The 17809-nt window shown below is 50.5% G+C and overlaps 1 protein-coding gene across 1 annotated transcript in view; it reads left to right on the plus strand.

Annotated features, from left to right (window-relative positions):
- LOC144768939 (uncharacterized) overlaps window positions 1-17809 on the plus strand; it is a 707478-nt gene that overhangs the window by 597190 nt on the left and 92479 nt on the right. Inside the window, exon 9 of the mRNA XM_078652943.1 lies at window positions 17184-17622. Within this exon, the coding sequence (XP_078509069.1) occupies window positions 17184-17622 (439 nt within the window). The remainder of the gene's footprint in view (window positions 1-17183; window positions 17623-17809) is intronic.

Raw genomic sequence — 17809 nt, forward strand, 5'->3', positions numbered from 1 at the left:
GTAGAATGGTACAAGGAGGTCTGGACTCAGGGGTCCCCTCTATTCTGGTCTCTGTTTGGGAAAAGGGTAGCGGGACAGTCTTGTTACCAAAAAGATGGAAAATAGCTCTCAATCCTCGAGCTCGGTGGTGTAGATGAACGGGCCGCGGCGGAGCCAGCAGGTCCCGAGATGGATGAAGGAAGACGACGGTCCGCGGCAGAGCCAGCAGGTCCCGATGAAGGTGGTGGTTACAAACGGTCCGCGGCCACGCCAGCAGGTCCCGACGATGATGAAGGATAGGGTGGTTCCCAAAGCCGCGGCAGCGCCAGCAGGCAAGACGAGGGTGCACAAGGCAGAGCTACGGCAGCGCCAGTAGTCCGTCAAGGATGAGTTCTTCTTTGCGTCTCTCGACTCCAAGATACAACTGCCCTCCTGCTCTGGAGCTGCCCCAGTTATAGGGCTGGTGTGCTTTGATGTCCGGACCCTCGCACTTGGAGGTCGGGAGGTCCGGGATGAGGGGGTTCAGACACCCAGCAGGGGGGTGGAGCCAGCGCCCGGGGAGGCGATGGGCGAGCGGCACTTGGCGGGGGAGAGCCATTGACACCTCCTGCTCCCATTGACTGACCAAGTAGCCCGCTCACCTCCTGGGTGGATGTTGGTGCCGGAATGTCTGAGGCCTGGCCAGGCCCAGGGTTGAGGTCGATCGGGGGCCAGGCGGCCTCGTGGTGGAGTGTCCAAGATGGCGCCCAGGATGGGCGCGCAGGCCGGTAGTGGGTCGGCCTACGCGGTCAACAGGTTCGAGTGTAGGGGTCCCTGCGGGGACGGTGGACGTGCAATGGTGGTGTGTGGTACTTGCGTGGCTGGTTCGGGCCTGGTTGGGCCGGGGGAGAGCGGCCCTTCATGTGGCCTGTCCAACATGCGTCCCCCCCAGCTGAAGGCGGGGAGAGTTACCCATTCTCTTGGGGACTCTTCTCGTCGAGGCGGAAGAACCGGGACAGGCCATCTGCGTTGGCGTGATCGGGCCCAGGCCGATGTTCAACTGTGAAGTCCATCCCTTGTAGGGAGATGGACCAGCGTAGCAACTTCGGGTTTTCCCCCCGCATCTGCATCAGCCACTGCAGGGGTCGGTGGTCGGTCTGTACCCGAAAGGGTGTGCCAAAAAGGTAGGGCCGGAGCTTCTTGAGGGCCCATACCACCGCGAAGGCCTCCCTCTCTATGGTGCTCCAGCGTTGTTCCCGTGGTAGGAGTCGCCGGCTGATGAAGGCCACCGGCTGGTCATGGCCTTCGGTGTTCACTTGGGACAGGACTGCCCCAATGCCATGGTCGGAGGCATCCGTCTGGACGATGAACTCCCGGCTGTAGTCGGGGGCCTGGAGCACAGGGGCGGAGCACATGGCGGCTTTCAATTGTTCAAATGCAGCTTGACACTCTGGGGTCCAGTTGACTTTCTGGGGCTGATTTTTTGACGTGAGCTCTGTGAGGGGCCTCACGATAGTACCATAGTCTTTCACGAACCTTCGGTAATAGCCCGTGAGGCCCAGGAAGGCTCGTACCTCGGTCTGGGTAGTGGGGGGCTGCCAGGACTGGATGGCGGCAATTTTTAGCTGCAGAGGGGCCACCAGGCCGCTTCCCACCTGGTGCCCGAGGTAGGTTACAGACCCTTGCCCAATTTGACATTTGCTGGCCTTGATCGTGAGGCCAGCTTGCTGAAGGGCGTGCAGTACTGCTCGGAGGTGGTGGAGGTGCTCGGACCACTGGTTGCTGTATACAGCGATGTCGTCTAAGTAGGCGGCGCTGAATCCTTCGAGCCCCGCCAGGACCTGATTGACGAGCCGTTGGAACGTTGCTGGGGCATTCTTCATGCCGAAGGGCATGACTGTGAAATGGTAATGGCCATCGGGCGTGGAAAAGGCAGAACGTTCTTGTGCCCGGGGTGTGAGGCCGATTTGCCAGTAGCCCGCCGTCAGGTCGAAGATACTGAGGTAGCGGGCAGCTCCCATGCGGTCGATTAGTTCATCTGCCCGGGGGATGGGATGTGCGTCTGTCCTGGTGACCGCATTCAAGCCCCGGTAGTCGACGCAGAACCGGAGTTCTGGTGTGGTGCCGGGGGCAGCTGCTTTGGGGACCAGTACTACAGGGCTGGCCCAGGGGCTGTCTGAGGGCTCGATGACCCCGAGCGTGAGCATTTTGGCTACTTCCTCCTGGATGCAGGCCCGTACCCGATCTGGCACGCGGTAGGCCCGGTGGCGGATAGGGGGGCTGTCCCCCGTGTCCACATCGTGCGTACACCAGGAAGTGACACCTGGGGTGAGGGAGAACAGGCTGGCGAATTGTGACAGGAGAACTTGGCACTCCTGGTGTTGCTCTCGGGTGAGGGCCTCTGAGAGTCGGACCCCATCTACGGAACCGTCTTTCTCCCGCGTTCGTAGGAGGTCCGGGAGGGGCTCGGAGTCCTCTTCAGCCCCATTGTCTGTGGCCATCAGGAGGCTGAGTTCTGTCCGTACAAAGTGCGGTTTCAGTCTGTTAGCGTGGAGGACCCGGAGGGGGTTCCGGGAAGATTCCAAGTCGATGAGATAGGTAGCCGGACCCTTGCGCTCGACCACTTTGAAGGGCCCTGTCCACTTGTCTTGTAGGGCGCAGGGTTCAGTGGGGGACATCACCCATACCTGTTGCCCAGGTTCAAATTCGATGGAGGAGGCATTCCGGTCATACCACCTTTTCATGTCCTCCTGACTGGCCTCTAGGTTGGCTTTTGCTAGTTCTCGGAATCGCCGGGTCTGGTTGCGGAGTGTTAGGAGGTAGCGGAAAACATCTGGTGGGTTCTTTAGAGGGGGCATCTCCCAGCCTTCCTTAACTAGGCTGAGCGGCCCGCGCACGGGGTGTCCATATAGCAGTTCAAATGGGCTGAAGCCCAGGGACTTCTGGGGAACCTCTCGATATGCGAAGAGAAGGCACGGCAACAGTACATCCCACTGGCGACGGAGGGGCTCTTCCAACCCCCCGATCATCCCTTTGAGCGTGCGGTTGAACCGCTCAACGAGTCCGTTTCCTTGAGGGTGATAGGGGGTCGTGAACCGGTAGGTAACCCCGCACTGTTGCCAGAGAGATTTCATATATTTCGAAATAAAGTTCGTGCCTCTGTCACTGACGACCTCCCGGGGGAAGCCCACCCGGGAGAAGATCCCCATCAGAGCCCGGCCGACTACCGGGGCTGTCACAGTCCGCAGGGGAACAGCCTCCGGGTAGCGGGTGGCGTGGTCCACTAGCACCAGGATGAATCGATGGCCTTGTTTTGTGCGCGGGTCCAGGGGCCCCACGATATCGATTCCGACCCTCTCGAACGGGGTGGTGACCACGGGAAAAGGTTGCAGGGGGGCTTTCAGTTTGCGGCCGCTCTTCCCACTGGCTTGGCACGTGGGGCAAGATCGGCAATGCTGGTGTACATTGTCCCTCATTTTGGGCCAGAAGAAGTGGGTCACCAGGCGGCTATAGGTTTTGTCTTGACCCAAGTGTCCTGCCAGGGGGACATCGTGGGCCAGGTTTAGCAGAAAGTCTCTAAAACGGAGGGGTACCACTAGGACTCGGCTGGCCCCCAGCTCCGCGATTCTTTGCTCACTGTACAGCAGATCATTGTCCCAGTAGACCCAGTGAGTTCCGGAGGTATCCCCTGCGCTTTGGGCTAGCGCTTGCTGGCGGAGTCCCTCGAGGGAGGGACAGGTCTTTTGTTCTTGGCGAAATTGCTCTTGCGTGGGCCCCCCCTCTTGAGGCCACTGGTCGAGGTTAGCGAGGTCTGGAGGTTGAGCTGGTTCGGGGGGGACGTCACGGTCGGTGGTTTCGGCGGGGGCGACCGGAGGCGGTGGCGCCGGCCATTCGAGTTCCTCTGGGCGGGTGTTGGCACGGGCGGTCATGGACCGGGTGGTGACGCACGCCCAGTCCGGGACGCCCAGCATCCCCAGGTGCTCTTTTCGTTCGACTGCTGCCCATGGAGAGCTTTCCAGGTCATTACCCAGGAGGCAGTCTACGGGGGCATCATCTCGGACCGTCACCTTCAACATGCCGGAGACCCCTCCCCATTCGAAGGGGACGCAGGCCATCCGGCACAGACTTTCTGAGTTATCGGCTGAACGTACAGGGCAGAGAATGTTTGGTAAGTATTGTTCGGGGGTCACCAGGTGACAGCGGACGGCTGTTACACTGGCCCCAGTGTCACGAAGGGCTTCAGCCCGGCGTCCATTGATGCCCACCCATTGGCTGTACTTCTGGGTATTAGCGGGTAGGGGGACCCGCGGGACCATGTCTCTCCCCCCTAGGCAGGCGAGAGCCATGGCGGCCGGCTCCCATTCTTGGTGTTCCTGTTCATATTCTTCTTGTTCCTCTGAGATCCGTTCCTCCCCCAGAGCAGCAGCGGCTACTTGGCGGGGTCTTGGGCTCTGGTACTGGGGGCAGTTTGGGTCGTTTGCATAGTGTCCGACTCGTTGACAACGATGGCAGGTAACATTGGCTCGATGTCCCGGTCGCGCTGGGGTGCTGCCCCGGTTGGCCGGGGGGGTGGGGCTGGTAGTGGGGGTGACCGGAGCATTGCTTCTTCCGCGTCCTTGGCCTCCACCTCCTCGGGGACGGTGCTGACCATTGTTGTTCCGGTTCTGTTCGGAGGACCCATTTCGACTCACTCTGGTGATCTCCCACCGGTCTGCTTCGGCTGCGAGCTGCCGGGGATCCGTTAACTTGCTGTCGAGGAGGTGCTGGCGAAGTTCAATGAAGCAATTGTTCGACAGATGCTCCCATACCATAAGATTGAACAGTTGTTCGTAGGTTGTGACCTTGCTTCCTTTGATCCAGCCCTCGAAGGCTCGGCTAAAGTAATTGACATAGTCCACCCAAGTTGTACCTGGGATGCGGGTGCAGTCTCGGAACCTCTGACGGTACATCTCGGGTGTGAGGCCATAGCGGGTGAGGAGTGCAGCTTTCATATGGTCATAGGAGGTCATCTGCTGGTCCGGGAGTTGCAGCAGGGCGTCGCGGCCCTCATTGAGGAATCTCCCCCACAGACCGGCCCCCCAATCGCTTCTATCGATCCGGTGTGCAGTCATAGCGATTTCATAGGCCTTAAACCATTGCTGGATGTCGTCCTCTCGGAAGTATTCTCGAACGACATCCTTGGGGATGTGTACCTTCTTCTCTGTTGCCCCTGGAGTGTGGGGTTGCTCGGGCACCCCTGTTTCTTTATTCTGTTTGCGTAGGTCGATTTCAGCTAATTTCCGCTCATGTTCATATGCCAGTTTCTTTTCCTCGAGCTCCCTTTGTCTCTGTTTCTCCTCTCTTTCTTCTCGGAGACGCAGGTGCTCTAAGTTGATTTTCTGTTCGGCCAACTTTAGTTCAACGTCCATTTTGAGCCGGGCCATTTCCAGCTCGTGTAGTCGGGTTCTTTCTCGTTCCTGGATCTCGTCTGGCGAGAGACCCGTTCTTCGTTCTTCAGGGGCCATGGGGGTTTGTGCTGCGATGTCTTGATCGGGGGTTCCGGCAGCCCCGGTTTCTGCCCAAGATTCCAGGGCCTGCTTAAAGTCATCTTTGGTATTTAGTCCGGTGGTAGCGATACCTAATTCGATACAGAACTGTTTAAGTTCACGATGGCTGTACTCGCCCAATTTCTCCATCTGGAATTTCTCCGTTGATCCGCTGTCTTTAGTTGACATCGTGATTCGCCGTGGGGTGAGCTACTCTCTGTACGGTTTATGCGGTGATTCGGATCCCGTCGCTGGCCACCAATGTTAGACGGACCGGGAGGGTCGGCCGAGGATACGGGGAGAGGTCTCCGGGGAGAGCCGTCTCCAGTAAATCGTACAGACAAGCAACTTCCCCCCCACAGACGGACACCACACAATGATAAAGTTCAACGATACTTTATAGACAATTCTTCACGTACGGTAGAATGGTACAAGGAGGTCTGGACTCAGGGGTCCCCTCTATTCTGGTCTCTGTTTGGGAAAAGGGTAGCGGGACAGTCTTGTTACCAAAAAGATGGAAAATAGCTCTCAATCCTCGAGCTCGGTGGTGTAGATGAACGGGCCGCGGCGGAGCCAGCAGGTCCCGAGATGGATGAAGGAAGACGACGGTCCGCGGCAGAGCCAGCAGGTCCCGATGAAGGTGGTGGTTACAAACGGTCCGCGGCCACGCCAGCAGGTCCCGACGATGATGAAGGATAGGGTGGTTCCCAAAGCCGCGGCAGCGCCAGCAGGCAAGACGAGGGTGCACAAGGCAGAGCTACGGCAGCGCCAGTAGTCCGTCAAGGATGAGTTCTTCTTTGCGTCTCTCGACTCCAAGATACAACTGCCCTCCTGCTCTGGAGCTGCCCCAGTTATAGGGCTGGTGTGCTTTGATGTCCGGACCCTCGCACTTGGAGGTCGGGAGGTCCGGGATGAGGGGGTTCAGACACCCAGCAGGGGGGTGGAGCCAGCGCCCGGGGAGGCGATGGGCGAGCGGCACTTGGCGGGGGAGAGCCATCGACACCTCCTGCTCCCATTGACTGACCAAGTAGCCCGCTCACCTCCTGGGTGGATGTTGGTGCCGGAATGTCTGAGGCCTGGCCAGGCCCAGGGTTGAGGTCGATCGGGGGCCAGGCGGCCTCGTGGTGGAGTGTCCAAGATGGCGCCCAGGATGGGCGCGCAGGCCGGTAGTGGGTCGGCCTACGCGGTCAACAGGTTCGAGTGTAGGGGTCCCTGCGGGGACGGTGGACGTGCAATGGTGGTGTGTGGTACTTGCGTGGCTGGTTCGGGCCTGGTTGGGCCGGGGGAGAGCGGCCCTTCATGTGGCCTGTCCAACATGAGTGCAGAGTAGTGAGTGCAGAGTGTAGAGTAGTGAGTGCAGAGTAGTGAGTGCAGAGTAGTGATTGCAAAGATGTGAGGGCAGAGTAGTGAGTGCAGAGTAGTGAGTGCAGAGTGCAGAGTAGTGAGTGCAGAGTAGTGAGTGCAGAGTAGTGAGTGTGTAGAGTAGTGAGTGCAGAGTAGTGAGTGCAGAGTAGTGAGTGCAGAGTAGTGAGTGCAGAGTAGTGATTGCAAAGATGTGAGTGCAGAGTTGTGAGTGCAGAGTAGTGAGTGCAGAGTTGTGAGTGCAGAGTAGTGAGTGCAGAGTAGTGAGTGTGTAGATTAGTGAGTGCAGAGTAGTGAGTGCAGAGTGCAGAGTAGTGAGTGCAGAGTAGTGAGTGCAGAGTAGTGAGTGCGTAGAGTAGTGAGTGCAGAGTAGTGAGTGTGTAGAGTAGTGAGTGCAGAGTAGTGAGTGCAGAGTGCAGAGTAGTGAGTGCAGAGTAGTGGGTGCAGAGTAGTGGGTGCAGAGTAGTGGGTGCAGAGTAGTGAGTGCAGAGTAGTGAGTGCAGAGTAGTGAGTGCAGAGTAGTGAGTGCAGAGTTGTGAGTGCAGAGTAGTGAGTGCAGAGTAGTGAGTGCAGAGTAGTGAGTGCAGAGTAGTGAGTGCAGAGTAGTGACTGTGTAGAGTAGTGAGTGCAGAGTAGTGAGTGCAGAGTAGTGAGTGCAGAGTAGTGAGTGTGTAGAGTAGTGAGTGTGTAGAGTAGTGAGTGTGTAGAGTAGTGAGTGCAGAGTAGTGAGTGTTCAGAGTAGTGAGTGCAGAGTAGTGAGTGCAGAGTAGTGAGTGTGTAGAGTAGTGAGTGTGTAGAGTAGTGAGTGCAGAGTAGTGAGTGCAGAGTAGTGAGTGAAGAGTAGTGAGTGTGCAGAGTAGTGAGTGTGCAGAGTAGTGAGTGCAGAGTAGTGAGTGCAGAGTAGTGAGTGCAGAGTAGTGATTGCAAAGATGTGAGTGTAGAGTTGTAAGTGCAGAGTGCAGAGTAGTGAGTGCAGAGTAGTGAGTGCAGAGTAGTGAGTGCAGAGCAGTGAGTGCAGGTGCAGAGTGGTGTGTGCTGTTGAGTGCAGAGTGCTGTGTATTGGCAATGTAAATGACAATGCCATTTATTTATGATTTAAAGAAAAAAAAGAAATGTCATGAGCAATGCCAATAGCTCTACCTTTAATGATGCAGAGACCATTGCATTGTAAATGCTTGTTTAAGAATAGATTTTATGGTCCTGTTATATCGTTCATCAAGACCATCTGTTTGTGGATGCTATACAGCGGTTCTAATCTGACGGACACCCAGTAACTTACATATTTCCTTCATGAGACGGGACATAAATGGTGTTCCTTGATCGGTCAGCAGTTCACAGGGAAAATCCACCCGAGAAAAGGATACCACAGCTTGGGCTAACGAAAGGGTAGTAATACTGGAGAGGGGAATAGCCTCAGGGTTCCTGGTGACGTAGTCCACTAGGAATAAGATATATTGGTGGCCTCGTGCAGAGAGTGGAAGGGGGCCTACCAGGTCCATACCTACTCTTTTGAAAGGTAAAGAGGGGCTTTCTTTTCGGTTGAAGGATTTACCTATTGGCATCTGGGACAGGAGACACAGAACCTTGCCACCTCCTTATAAACCCCTGGCCAGTAAAACCTCTCTAACAAGTATTTGAGAGCGTGTTCTTGCCCATAGTGCCCACCCCCGGCCTGACTATGGGCGAGGTGTATAACTTGTTCCCTAAAGGCTATGGGGACAACTAATTGTTCTTTGTGCTTGTTGGGAGTCCTGAAAATCCTGTAGAGAAGACCCTTTTTGATACAGAAATAGGGGGCCTACCTTTTTGTGGTCTTCGTTTTCTTCTGCTTGTTTCCAGGCGTACATTAATGTGCTGTCTTCTCTCTGGGCTGCCCTGAAACTCCGGGTTGACATATGTTCGCTCTCTGTGGAGGAAAGAAAACATGTGACAGGGGGTTGGGAAGAACGTCTATACAGTTCTCTTTCTTTCCTTTTCTCAGCCCTGGTTTTGTCAAGTTTTTATTTGGGTACTTTGTATGTCCGATGTACAGAAAGGGGCCTCTCTCAAGCAGTCCAGGTCAGAAGCTTCCTTTGGTAGTTTGGCCACATATTCATCAAAGTCCGGGAGGTCAGTGCCTAGTAGAACTTTTTTCACTAATACACAGGAACCGCTTCTACCCTCCTTATCTGAGGGTCTCCATTAATTTCTATAATGACTTCCGCTAGGGGGGTACGAACATACATCCCCATGGATACAAGAAACCTGTATCTCTTCTTCGCCCAAAATCTGATTAAGAGGGATAAGCTCCCTACAGATAATACTATGATGACAACCAGTATCTAACAAGGCCTCCACTGGCCTTCCGTTTAGGCGTATGGGCATTTTATACCGCCCTTGAGTCCCTCCTGGGGTCAGAACCCGACTCTGTGATACTCCTATATTCATAGGTTCTATTCCCTCAGTTTTTAGTGGGCAGTTCCGGGCAACGTGGCCCCACTCCGCACAACAGAAGCACATGGGTTCTGATTGTGGCGGTCGGGTTGGTGCCGGAGCCTTGGGTAGGGATTTGGACACTCCGGGTATTCTAGCATCCCCTCCGATTCGTACAGCAGGTTTTTGGGGAGAAAAAGGACTTTTCGTTCGTTGGGCTTCAAACTCTGGAGGTCTATGGTAGGCACATGCTAGCTCCACAGCGGTTTGTACCATCATGGCAGGATGTTTTTTTACCCATGTCCTGGTATTTGGTGGTAAGGCTTCTAAATATTGTTTGAGGTATATTTTCTCGGTGACCTCAACTGTTGTAGCATCCGGTTGCAGCTACCTATTCCCAAGGTCTCTGATCCTATAATATAGGGCTCTAGGATTATCCCCTGCTGCCCACAGCTCTTTACGGAACCTAGTTCGGTAGTATTCCTGGTCGTAGCCTAACCTTTTAAGGATTGCCTTTTTAATATCTGGATAGGGCATAGTACCATCGGGGTTGGCAGTTTGATAGGCTGCCTGTAATTCCCCAGAAAGTAGGGGCGCTATGTACTTGCCCCACCTCTCTGGGGCCAAGCGGCAGTTGTTGCCACCCTCTCACAATTCACCCAAGAAATAGTCTGGGTCATCGTCCTCTTGGAATTTCTGCTGGACAGTCCTAGGAACGTTTGGGCATACCCTTTCTGCAGATATAGCATCCGTCTGGTGTAGTATGTTGTTAGAAAGGCGATCCCGGGGGAGGCAGAAGATGTCTGACTGACCACCCCTAGGTCCACCCCTCCTTCTTGAAGTGGCCGAGCGTTGTCGAGAGGCCTCCTGGGTGAGGGTCCTCTTCTAGAATCGTAACAGCAGAGCAATCACACCACTACAAATGGACACCACACCAGAGGATAAGTTCTTAGGCTTTATCAGTAATAAAGGTTGGTTATCTTCGGCAATATGTACAAGCGGATCGAGGGATCCGTAAAGTCTCGTAAACAGGGAACGGGTAGCGGGACAGTCTCAGTACTGGTTGGGCGTAGGGATACCCTGCGCACAGCTCTCAATCCTCGAGCTGGGGGGTTCCGAAAGGTCGAGCCGCGGCAGCGCCAGCAGGACTCCAAAAGATGTTTTTGACGAAGTTGGGCCGCGGCAGCGCCAGCAGGCTTCGAGGTAGTTTCGGCGAGGATGGGCCGCGGCAGCGCCAGCAGGCTCCCAAGATGGTTTCAGCGAAGGTGGGCCGCGGCAGCGCTAGCAGGACTCCAAGATGGTTTCAGCGAAGGTGGGCCGTGGCAGCGCCAGGAGGACTCCAAGATGGTTTCAGCGAAGGTGGGCCGCGGCAGCGCCAGCAGGACTCCAACCAGGGGTTCGAGGTTTGGGGTAGCGAGTTCTTCTCGGGGTCAGCCACGACAGCATCAGCAGGGCTCTCGACTCCAGGATACAACTGCCGTCCTAGTCCAGGGCTAGCCCAGATATAGGACTGGAGTCCTTTGATGTCCGGACCCTCGCACCTGGGGGTCAGAGGGGCCGGGATGGTGGTGTCCGGACACCCAGCATGGGGGTGGAGCCAGCACCCAGGGAGGCCGGAGGGCGATCGATACCAGGCGTCCGGGGACGGCTGGAGGGCCATCGAAACTCCCCTCCTCTTGGATCCGTCGAGTGGCCACTCTACCACCTGGGGGGATCTTGGTGCCTCGATGTCGGGGCTTCGCTGGGGTCGTAGCCGAGGCCACGTGCTCGGGGACGTGATGGGCCCAAGATGGAGTCGGGCCTGAAATGGTGGTCCGGACCTGCAGAGTTGGGGCGCGTAGGGTTCGCCGTGTACCAGGGGGGAGAGCCGGGGGTTGCCAGGGTGGCTGCTCTTGTTGAGAGTTCGTGTAGGGTAGCGCCAAGGGGGCGACAGCGGGTCGATGGAGGGCCGATGTCGTCCCGGGCCCGCCATGCGGGAGGGGTAGGACCACGCCACGAGGCCGGGTCCAACATATGTCAGTATCTTGTGTTTGTTGGTTAGAGCCAATCAATGCAGCTTGTTCTCTCAGTGCCGTTTGGAAAGCCTCCCTTTCGTTTTGAGCTGCTTGGTTTAGCAGTTCCAATACTAACTGGAGGTGTCGCTGTCCCTCAGCTAACTGAGTGATTAACGCCTCCATAGTGACGGGTTGGGTCATGATGAGGCAATGATGCTATCCCACTTCTGACACCATTGTAATCACTCAGTGGATTAAGAAGGGGTATGCACACAAAGATAAAGAAATTCTGTTGTACTAGTAGGGATTTTATTCAGTGGCATGTTTTACTAAAGTTTAGTGAAACATACCACTGAATAAATTCCCTACTAAACAGTCAAATCAAAAGTAAACTGAGGTGCTGTAGGACAGTCCACAAACATGGGAAGTAGTCTTCCTCTGTGTGCTTCTTTTTCCCCTCAGAATTTAGCGGGGCTTGCTTTTCTTCTCCTTCACACAACGAGCAGCCACAGGGGGATGGAGGTATATTTTGCCCTAAAAAAAAAAGAATAATAGAATATCAGAAGAAATGCTTAGGGACTCCTGTGTAGACCCCCACCGAAAACACCCTGGTGTTTGTGGTGCTTGCTTCAGTACATGCTGTGCTCTGGTGCAAGTCGACAGCCCCCACCACCTCCCCAAGGCGAAATAATGGAGGAGTGGTACTTCCCTAAAGCCATGGCCCTCTTGGGTTGTGGCAGAAGGGGTCCAGACGTCCTCTTTTTTCTCAGGACTGTTGGACTGTCAGGTGTTGCCTCTAGGCTGTTCCCCGTAGTCCGCTCCTGCCTTCCTCTCCTGGTTCCTCCTCTCGGGCTCCTCACTCTCAGCCTCCACGTCGTTGTTCTTTCTCGACATCTCCTTCTCTCCTGGTGCCAAGTATTCCCCTCTCTGCGTTTTTCGTGTCCGTGGCGTTTCTGGCGAAGCGGTGGTCACGTGGTCGACGTCCCGCTCCCCTGGAGAGACAACCGACTTGTCTCCCAGGTACGCCATTGCGGCAATGTTGGGTGTCCTGGTTGCGGGATTACACTTGTTTATATATGGTGTGCACTCTTTCATTAATGTTGCATCTGAATCATCAGGTCAAAGGAATGTATGACGTTACAATGCATACATTCACAATGCATGCTATCACAATGCAACTTTTACAACACAAAATCCATTACAATGCATGCGATTAAAAACACATGCCAATACAACAAGGATGCTATTACAACGCATACCATTACAACGTAAGTATAGGTAAGTATTTAATTTTATTAATATTAATTTAATTTTAATTAAATTACAAACATTATTTATTAATTTATTTAAATAATTTTTTTTTTTATTTAATATATTTTAATTTACGATTCTAACTCTTTGGGGGTGTAATAGTAGGGTAAATGTTGGATAGTGTAGGGGTTAAAATTACTATTCTAACTCCAGGGGGGTGTAATAGTAGGGTAAGTGTTGGATAGTGTAGGGGTTAAAATTACTATTCTAACTCCAGGGGGTTTAATTTGAATACATTTATTTAAAATATTAAAAATTATTAAAGTAAATTAAATTATAATGTAAAAAATATTAAATGTAATTAAAATATTATAAATATTTTGAATAAATTGATTTAATTTCACAAAAATATTAAATTAAAAATAAAAATATTTAAATATTTAAAATATTAAAATTCATATTATTAAATTAAAAGATTAATATTTAAATTAAATACTTACCCATACTTACGTTGTAATGTCATGCGTTGTAATAGCATCTGCATTATAATGGCATGCGTTGTAATAGCATGCGTTGTAATGGATCTCGCGTTGTAAAAGTTTTGTTGTAATGGTAGTGCGTTGTGATGGTTGTTTCCCGGTCAAGGTACCTTCTCATCCCGATTTGGAGGATTCTGTGAGTAATATTACAATGAATGAGAGGTACAATTCGCTGCTTCTTGTGGGTACTTAGTTTAGACGGTGTACCTCCTGAATCAGTGTGTTGAAATGCATAAACCATCAAGTCATCTGCTTCCTAAGGGCCCGATAGTCCCTGTGGCACATACAGAAGGCCAGGATATAAACACGTGTGGCCATTGCTGCTCAAGCTGTGTGGAGAGCAATTCACAGAGCATGCAATAGGTAAGGAACTATTAGGACCTAACTTACACGGTAGAGGATTATTTAATCTACTACAGAGGCAGATATCTCCCTGGAATTGCTCACGTCTTGATTTGAAACAGATTGTAGATTGCGAGTTGGGATGTCACAAAACTGTATATAGTAGCCTTCTGAGGTTTAGTTTGATAGATAAGAACAAACATGTCTGAGTCCACCATGCCTAAATCTTAAACTCTGGGTGAAGGGCTTCAAATAAGGACTTTTACATGTTGTTAACATAGTGAGATGTATGTTTTGTGACATCTTGGTAGAAAGATGCTGCCTTGTGTCCTAGGAGGATGTGCCTGGCTAGAACATGTCAGAAAAGGTCCAGGTGAGTGAAGACTTTCAGAATGTGTTGTTTCACAGGTTGAAGGATGCATGGATCAGTATCATTAGGATGGGAGGTTGGGAAGGTGAGGGCTGTTCATTACCAAAGAAGAACCAATGTTCTATCAACGAGGTACTCTTGAAGGCACACTTCAAACATAGTGGATAAGTCAGGTAACAGTGAAGAGGGTGCTCACCCACAGGTCAATGTGTGCAAACTTGTTGATGGTGGCTGAACGTCAAAAGTACCAGCGTTCTTCACTGGTTCCCCAGTGATCATCGGGCATATGTAGGAAGGCGTTTGCGTTTCGTAAACGCCGGAATTCGCAGAATTTCGGCGTTTGCGAATCGCAAACGGCCTTTTGGTATGTAGGTGCCACATAGCAAAATAAGGAATCGCAAAAATTGTGATTCCTTATTTTGTTCAAGCATTTAAGGAATCACAATTTTGCGATTCCTTAAATGCTATGTAGGGGTGCCTTTAAAATTGCGATTTTGGCTTAAGGAATCGCAAAATACCACCTACTTCAAGTAGATGGTATTTCGCGATTTCCTGTCAAAATGCATTTTGTTTTTTAAATTCAAAGTGCCATGTGGCGCACAGACATGCCCTTAGTGCATGTATGTGCACCACATGTACTTACAGGCACATTCCAGGGGTGCAACAGGTGTCCTTTTGACACCCTGGCACCCTTGGATTTGCGATTCTCAAATTGCGATTTTCTCATAGAAAATCACAATTTGAGAATGTATCCCCATTCATTCCTATGGGCCTCTTGGCCCATAGGAATGAATGGGACTCTCATTCCTTAATTGCGATTCGCAATTTGCTAATCGCAATTAAGGAACTTTTGAGATTCGCAAAAAATTGCGATTTTTTTTTACCTACATTCCATTTTGCAATTCTCAAATAGCGATTCCTTCAAAATCGCTATTTGAGAATCGCAAAATGTGAATTACCTACATATGCCCCTAAGTTTGCTATACAAATGTCCGAAAGAGGTAAGCGTGGACAAAATTTAAATTACATTGCTGTATAAGGCAGAATTTTGTAGGAGTGTCACATTACGCCATGTTACCATGTCAGCATAATTGTAGCACAGGAACAACGCAAACAAGCAGAACATGAGCTGGCGTTTTTCACTGCACTTGTATTTTTGCGCTGACACATAAAAATTAAATATTTGTATTTCACCTAATTACACCTAATTTCACATAATTTGTCCTACATTTCTTGTAATAACTGGTAAGGAAATTCTGTTCATTTTTTACACGCCTCCTTAGTAGATTTATTGACAGTAGTGCACAGTGAATGTCCTTATTGTCAGTCCTGGGGCAGCCAGTGTTGACTGGGCAGTGTCCAATGATGTGCACATATATTTACCGGATGTATGACGTTAGAACGCATACTTTTACAACGCCTACCTTTACATCGCAACTTTTACAACGCATACCATTACAGCGCATAATGCTTTTAGGCGCTGGATAGTGAATAGTTTAATTTACTATTCAAACTCCAGTCCCCGTGGATAGTAGGGAAGGTTATTGGATAGTAAATTAACCTATTCCCTATCCTAGAGCGCCCCCCAGCGCAATGCGTTGTAATAGTTTTCGTTGTAAAAGTTGCGTTGTAATGGTAGTTCGTTGTAAAAGTTTCGTTGTAAAGGTTGTTCCCCATATTTACCAGTAGTGTGCCAGGGATTCTGATACTTCTGGCACATCCCACTTGAATAACCAAGTTACCCCCTTTAGACCCTTGGCTAATTTTAGTTTAGAAAGAGTAAGGCCAGAAAAGCGCTTAAATAGGATGTGGGCGCGACCATCTGTCCCGTTTGAGATTGACGAAAGACGCCCATACTCTCTATTATGCTTATGGCTTTTGTCATTGTAGAAGACAACTTCTGCATGCCAGTGTTCCTGCATGTGTCTTGCACTGGAACTGCAAATTATGGGCCATATGTCTCAAGCACTAATGCGTTCGCAAACGTTTGCGAACGCATTAGTGCTAAATGGTATGTATCAAAGAAATCTGCGTGCAAAATAAGGAATCACAAAATTATTTTGCGATTGCATTTAAGGAATCGCAAATTTTGCGATTCCTTAAATGCAATGTAAAAAGCATAAAAAATTGCAAATTGGCCCTAAGAAATCGCAAATTACCACCAACTTCAAGTTGGTGGTAATTGCGAATTCCTTGAAAAATTCATTTTTTGCATTTTTCAAAGTGCCATGTGACGCACACATACATGCCCTTAGGGCATCTATGTGTGCCACATGTGCACCCATGCTTATTTCAGGGGTGCAACAGGGTGTCCTTTGGACACCCCAGCACCCTTGAAATTTATCTCAATTTGCGATTCTCAAATTGCGAATCGCAAATTGAGAATAACTTCCCATTCAATCCTATGGGCCTCCTGGCCCATTGAAATGAATGGAAAAGTATTCCTTAATTGCGATTCGCAAGTTGCTAATTGCAATAAAGGAATACTAACAAAATCGCAAAAAAACTGCGATTTTGTACATACATCCCTATTTGCAATTCTTAAATAGCGACTTCTAAAAAATCGCTATTTGAGAATCGCAAATCAGGTTGTTGATACATATGGCCCCATGTTCCTTGTTGTAGTGTCTTTGTCTGTCTTTCTGTACAAGTGTATTTTTTCTGCATTACTCGGTTTCCACTTGTGTATCTTTGTTTGTTCATGGCTGAATTGCTTTTTTGGTGCAGATTCATGCATGATTGAGATGTTATTTGTATGCTTCTCATCTTGGAATGAACACGTGATTTATGTGACTCTTGTACTTGATCGATGCATGCTCTATTTCTGCTCACCTATGTTCCCACAGGGGCTGAAATTTCTTTTTGTGCATTTGAATTTATGCTTGTGAGCCTGTGTTTTACATGACTAAGTAGTTGCTTGTGGCCCTATTTTTCCAGGTCTTAGCTAACTTGTGAGCATTTTTCTTTCGTTGTCATATTCTTCTTGCTCATGTGCCTCTGTGCTTGAGTACCTACACATGTTCTATCCTTTCTGCACGATCACTTTCTGTATGTGCCCATTAGAGCTGCCAGACCTTCTCATATCATGTGTGAGTAGCAAACTCTTTTGCTTCTGTATCTCAGTGTAATTTGGGAGAAGTCTATTCAATTCTGATTTCTACAGGTTACACCATATGAGGCTTGAGTTGCCAATCTAATTCTATGTTGCCTCCGGATCTCAAGTTGCATCAGGTCAGGTGTGAGTAGATCCTTCAGCCAAGCCTTCTTCTTAGCATTCTGGTCTAGGACTTGTAAGGCAAAACTCAAAACGAGAAGTACAAAATGCAAAAAACTAAGAACTGGATAAATTACTCACACCTGAAATGGAATATCTTTAATGCAGGGTCCCCAGTGCCTGATGTCAAGGACTTATGCTAATATTCCCTCTTAGTTGCAGGTCAGGAGTCAGCTTCCAAACCTCTGGCCATCGTACAGGAGCCAGAGAAGGAAGCCAAGCCAGGTAAAACCAAAGCAAAGCCAAAGTCTGAGCCTGATACCAGCATTAAGGTTCGTGCTGTGGTTTCGAATGTCATCAACAGCAAGGCTCTAAAAGAGAAGATCCGGAAGGAAATCTATGAGCTGCTCAAGTCCTCCATATCCTTGACTGTACCCAAGAGAATAGCGGCAACCACAGTGGTCGTATCGGTCACGGTGAGGATGAAGACTCCTGCAAAGGGTGTATGGATAACCAAACCTGCCAGTAACTTGAAAATGCTCACGAAGTCCAAGAAGACCAGGATGATTGACATGGTCCCGCCTTCTGGCAAGGTTGACAAGCCAACTGAACCAACCATCAGGCACATGGTGCCTATTGGAGGAGACCCTGAAAGGTGAGTCACTGTTAACTAGCATACCTGCAGAAAAGAGCACCTGCTGTGGTATACACAGTGTTGCACTGTGACATCATCGGATGATGATGTTTATTGATTATTTAAAATCCTTACAAAGAGTGAATGCACAGTATAAACATGTCAATTACAATAATACAGTAAAAAGAAAGTGATTTTAAAATGAAGC

Source organism: Lissotriton helveticus, chromosome 7 (genome assembly GCF_964261635.1).
Source record: "Lissotriton helveticus chromosome 7, aLisHel1.1, whole genome shotgun sequence".
Lineage (NCBI taxonomy): Eukaryota > Metazoa > Chordata > Amphibia > Caudata > Salamandridae > Lissotriton > Lissotriton helveticus.